The sequence below is a fragment of the Symphalangus syndactylus genome, chromosome 13 (assembly GCF_028878055.3).
Source record: "Symphalangus syndactylus isolate Jambi chromosome 13, NHGRI_mSymSyn1-v2.1_pri, whole genome shotgun sequence".
In the NCBI taxonomy this organism is placed as follows: Eukaryota; Metazoa; Chordata; class Mammalia; order Primates; family Hylobatidae; genus Symphalangus; species Symphalangus syndactylus.
In genome coordinates, this window is record NC_072435.2 from 92,311,099 (window position 1) to 92,317,098 (window position 6,000).

The 6,000-nt window shown below is 34.3% G+C and overlaps 1 protein-coding gene across 4 annotated transcripts in view; it reads left to right on the forward strand.

Moving 5' to 3' along the window:
* The window catches only part of NEDD1 (NEDD1 gamma-tubulin ring complex targeting factor), a 59,678-nt gene extending 53,678 nt beyond the window's left edge, over positions 1 to 6,000 (forward strand). For all 4 annotated transcript variants that reach the window (XM_055236707.2, XM_063614266.1, XM_055236708.2 and 1 more), the window contains 2 exons: positions 4,187 to 4,253; positions 4,701 to 6,000. In XM_055236707.2, coding sequence (XP_055092682.1) covers positions 4,187 to 4,253; positions 4,701 to 4,805 — 172 coding nt within the window. In that variant the 3' untranslated portion in view covers positions 4,806 to 6,000. The remainder of the gene's footprint in view (positions 1 to 4,186; positions 4,254 to 4,700) is intronic.

Sequence of the window (6,000 nt, forward strand, 5' to 3'; positions counted from 1 at the left end):
TAGAACTGTCTGGATACAGCTGACTGTAGTACAATGTGAGCAAAGTGATGTTGAAATCACAGAAAGGGAGCAAGTTCTTCTGCGGGGGCAGTTTTAGAAAGGTACACTGAAGAGATTTTATTTTATACTGACGTGTGTGGGAACAGCTTGAGCAGAGACATGATCATATATTCTAGGAATGTTTGCAGAGAGAAGGCACTGTGGTAAGAGACGAGGCCTGAGGGACAGTTGTGAAGGTCTTAACACACAGGTAATGGAGAGCCGTCAGAGTTTATAAGCACAGGAGTAATGGGTGCTGTCTATTTATTACCCATTTATTCAACAAGCATTTGGATGTCAGTTCACCACTGGCTTCAGATGATTTGAGGACAGTGGGCTCAGGGCCTTTCCTTCAGCAGACCCAGGGATCTGAGTGCTGGAGCAACTCTGAAATCACTATGCATTACTGCTCCGCTGCCAGCTTTCGGGGTGGCTGGAGCTTGTTTTTCACTCTCTAACCTGTTCCTGGCTTTCTGTGCCTCAGGAGAAGTGTGTCTGTCCCACTTCCAGCCCTGCAGAGCTGCCGCAGCATGTTTGGTGAAGGCCTACAGTCAGTGCCTCTTGGTTCTGCTGGCCTGTGCTGCATGTCTGCACCTAGGGGTGGTGGGTAGGGACTTCTCTCAGCTTTTCTGCCCTTTGACCATAGGCAGTCTCTGCTTGGGACTCAGTGAGGACCCAGAGTGGCTCAGAGGATTTCCGTAAATTCACTTGTTTTGCCGTTTGCCTAAGTGTTCATCAGACTAGGTGTTCATTTACACCTATCACAGGCAGGACAGAGAGGGTATTGAGGGCCTCTTAGCCATCCTCCCGTGGCTGCCATCTACTCTGTGAGAGCCTGGAGTGCCTTAGAGGGGTTACTCTCAGTTCTTCTCTGCCACCCTAAGGCTTCACCAGGCTCTGTGCATCTGTATCTTCGGGAGTCTCCCTCAGTCCTCCTGTAACACTTGTCCCTACCTTTTTTTACATGAGCGCTGAATGAAGGCTTGTGGGAAAAAGTTGGTGAGTAAATTCAGACTATCTTTGTGGCTGGGACCCCTTGGAATTCTAAACTATCAAGCAGTATTTACTTGGCTTTTAAAAATCTTATTAAAATTTCAGCTAGTTCTTTTTACTCTGTCAAGGGCATGAAGATGGGTCTCTTTTTCTCCTAGTCATGGGTCTCTTTTCTCCTAGGAGGAACTCCTCATTTTCTGGATTTTAGTTCATTTAGATTTCTTTCCATTCTCAGCTCTCAGCCGAATTTAAAATAATATGATTTTATAGGTTACCAGGTTTGTTTTTGTTGTTAGAGTTGAGAAATTATACTTTTGCACCAATCTAATATATCCTAAGTGGAAATCTGTGCTTCTGTTTCTGTTGTCTATTAAGAAGATTTAAGTTTCTTTTGGCAAGCAGATCCCTTTGATCCTTTGGTTACTAGGTTTCAGGTTTTCTTAATACTAGTTTGTTTCCAGTTTGCCTTTATTCCTAGTGTGTCGTCTTTTCTAGGACATCAGCTGAATATCTGGAGTATTCACTGCCTTTTTACCTTGGTGAGTCCCAAACTTCAGCCTCTATTTTGCCAGCATCACAAGATTTCCAGAATACTTTCTCTGCTCTTTAGTTGCTTGTTTTATGGTTGGTTTCCTGCCATCTAACCCAGTGTGAGCATTGCTTAGAAGTCAACAGATGTCTCGAGGGGAAATTGCACAGTTTCAGGCTTACTTTTCTGCAGGCCTCCCCTCTTCAAGACCGTGGCTCTTACAGCCTTGGCTACCTTGGTAGGCCCAAACTCTTAATACTCCCCCACCCAGCGAGACTATCTCAACCTCCAGGCCACTGCTTCAGCTCAGTTTCTTCTCCACACTGTGGAATCAGCACATACTCTAGAAGGAAAAACAGGTAAATGAAGGGCTTACCTAGTAGTCTTTTCTTTGCAAGATCATGGCCCTTCAAGTCCTGGCTACCTTGGTGGTTCCCTGATACAGTGTTTTTGTTTGTTTTCAATACAGTTTTTACTATAACTGAAAGTAGAAGAGGAAATTTTTAAAAATACCCTCATAGTTACAACAGAAAAACAGTAAGTTACTTGGGAATAAATCTACCAAAGGTAGTGAAGATTTTTATAGAAAAACATTAAAAAATTTTTTTGTTCAAAAGCGTTAACATTTAAATAAATGGAGAGATTTAATAAAGATATTAGTTCACCTAAATAAGTTAGTAGATTGAATGCAATTCCAATTAAAATCCCAGCTGGGATTTGGAAGAAGATGATGAAGTGATTCCAAAATATGTATGGAAGGAAAAAAATCTAGGAATAACTAAGACATTTCAGAGAAGAATAAGGTTGAAGGGGACTTATTTGTCAGATGAATACACTTAATTATTAAAGTATAATTAAGATATATAGCATGGCACAGGGAGGACATACTGGCCAAAGGAATGAAATAAGCTGGAAAGAAACCTATGCATATATGGAAATAATAGAGAGGTAGCATTGCAGATTTATGTGCAAAAAATGGAATAATCAGTAAGTTGTGACATTTGTTTTTTCCTGTAAAAAAATAAGTATAGATTCCATGCTATTGAGAAAAATCAGTTCCATGTAGATTAAAAGTTGACATTATAAAAGTTTATAACTTCATGGTAGGAAATCATTAAAAATAAAATAATGCACTGCCTATAAAAATGCATTGGTAAATTTGACTGCATTATTAGGATAGTATATTTGAGCACATTAATAAGAACTATTTATCACACGATATCACAGAGTGAAGGGATAAAAAGATATCTGCAGTTCTCATATAAATAACAAAGGATCAGATTATGCAAAGAATGCTTATAAATGAATAAGAAAAAGATATGAAAAAGCATTTAAAGGAAGAGGAATGGTATGTAAACACGGGAAAGATATTCAACTTCATAATTAATCAGAGAACTAAAAATGCAATGAGATACCGTGTCACACCCAGTGAATGGGAAAATATAAAAAATCTGGTAATACTAAGTCTTGATGATGATATAGAGCAAGAAGAACTCTATTATACTGGTGACGTCCATTGATAACTACCTTTGGAAAACAATTTGCATGATTCTGTAAAACTGAGTATACACTTGAGTTACACTTGGTTATATCATCAATGGACGTTGGCACTTATGGGTTGGGAGATAATACATGATTGTTTATAACAACATTGGAATAGTAAAAACTTGAAAACAATCAAAATATTAACAGGAAAATAGATAAACCAGTACAAACCAATGATTTACAGATACATAAAACATGAATCTTCAAAACAATATTGAATTATTTCTTAAATATAAGCTATATGGTACCGTTTTTTGTAATGCTTAAATGCTCAAAAACATGCACAATGAAAACATTGACTACAGATTATATGTTACACAAATGTATTAAAAAAGCAAAAGCATTTCTTTGTCCAATAAAATTCAGGAGAGTAATGACTTCTTTCTTGGGCTTTTTCCCAAGAGTTAAGTGATAGAATCAGACAGGAACACACAGAAAGCTTCTATGTTTTGGTAACATTCTAGTTCATAAGTTGTGTGGTGGGTGACTATTTCTTTTGTTATTATACTTGAGAATTTTTACAGATTTTTTTGTAGGCATGAATTAATTGCATTTTATTGAGTAAGCCATGCTATATCCACCCAAATTGCCACTTTGTACTGAAAGTATATTTTTTAATAGCTAAACTGATAATAATAAAATGATCTTTCTAACCTAGTGAATTTTCTGTATTTCATTGTAAGATAAGTTTGTATCTCAATGACAATTTCTATATAAAGGAAGATAGTATTGGAGAGTTCAGGAGGTAAACAGCCTGGGTTTACATCCTAGCTTCATCATTTACTGGTTGCATGACTTTTAACAAGTTATAACTACTCTGGTTAAGTTATTTCTTTTGTAAAATGGAGGTAATAATTGCACCTACTTGTGAAGATATTTTAAACGAGTTCTTACATTTAAAGTAAAAGAAACAGTGCCTAGCACATATTAAATAAATGCTCAGTGCATTGGTATTTTTATTATTATAGTAATTATTAACATTCAATAATTTGGCAAATGAAAAAGTTTAGTGAGTTTCTTGAATGATCTAGAATTGGTTAAACTATTGTAATTCTAAAAAGTATTTTACATTCTTCCTAGAGAAGCATGCCATAGGGACATTGTGAATTTGCAAGTGGAGATGATTAAACAGTTTCATATGCAACTGGTATGTATGGCAAATTTTATTTTAATATTTTAAATGAAAGTAGAGTTGTGTGAATTTTTAAAAATCCATTAAAGGTAATATATTTTAGTTTTATTTAGTTTCTAAGATAAATAGGGAGTTTTATAAATTAAATAAGTAAAATAGATTTTAACTGGTCACCTCCTTTTTAACCTCTGAGATACTTAAGGTTTCTTTTTTCCATGGCTTTCTTCCTGATAAGTAAGCAAAAAGCATCTTAAATGTGCAAATATAAATTTTCCAAATATATTAATATCATCAACAATCTTCCATTTATATTAACAAACTAGTAAGTTGTTAAGTACAAGAAATATCATTCACCTAGTTAATTGAACATGAGAGAAATGATAGCTGAAAGTATATTAAACATAGCCTGCCAAATAAATGTGAAATGTCAATAATTTAAAAATCATTTTCCTGTTTTTCTAGAATGAAATGCATTCTTTGCTGGAAAGATACTCAGTGAATGAAGGTTTAGTGGCTGAAATTGAAAGACTACGAGAAGAAAACAAAAGACTACGGGCCCACTTTTGAAATTTCAGTGAATGCCTTAATGTTCTGTAATTTAGGAAGTTTCTGGCAACACAGAACTACATAGAATCAGTATTGTTTCATGGCCTCCAGGTAAAAAATATTTTTCAAGTAAAAGTAAAAGGGTGATGGGATTTTATACCAACAACTGTTTCATCTTAAAAATATGTATATTTTTATATTAAAAATTGTACAGTATGTTATCTACCCAATAGGAAAGTCAACAGGATCTTTATTTTTTGAAAGCTTTAGCCATCCACACTAAGTGCCCTTTTTCATAAGAAGAAAATTATGCATTAAAATTGGTTATGTTTGTTTTTTAGTCATCTTTTTTTTTTAACATGTATTTTTGATTGACAAATGGCCTTTCCAATTTTTGGAGCTAGTTGACATTTAAAGAGTTTGATATGCCTTCTATTTTTATGGAGAAAGTAATTTTAAAATGGCAATTGGTGTTTCTAAGCCGTTGACTAATAAAACATAGGGTTGGCTAGTAATTATTTTGTTAACTTGATGAAGTCAAGTATGACTATTATTTATTGTACATTTGATAAGACAATTTTTGGAATTTTGAATTGCACAAATTACATGATATCTTTTGCATTTATGTTACTATATTGTACTTCTGACAAATCTTTATTCCTGGGTGGTATTTTTAAGATATCTTTACCTATAAAAAATGTTTAAGGTTCATAGGACTCGACAAGAGCTATCTCTCTGCTGATTTTCTCATTAGTAACATGCAACATTGTACTGTAAAATTTCAATCAGCATGACAACTTATAATGAGTGGAGATTTCATATTAGACACTAAATATTATAGTATTATTGCTATTTTGTTTTTCCAAGTAAGAAGTTTGGATTATTTTATTTTGTGGTCTTTATCATTAACTTTAATTCTTTCTGTACTGTGTATAATATTTTTATATTGTTGGCCTTAGCATAAAATTATTTAGAAAGGTTGTCAAAATAAGTTATACCTCTTTGGCAGTAGATAGATGTATACATCTACCTAGTATGATCTACAATTTTAGGTTAAGTGAAGCTTGGGAGGGCTACTGACTTGTTTACCTTCTTGTCTCTTGTCCCAAAGATTTAAACTATGTACCTTTGTATAGCAATTCTGCCCCATTTTGACTTCTGAGATGAAAGTATTTACTAAAATTTAAAAAAAAAATAAAAAACTTTAGCTCACTAA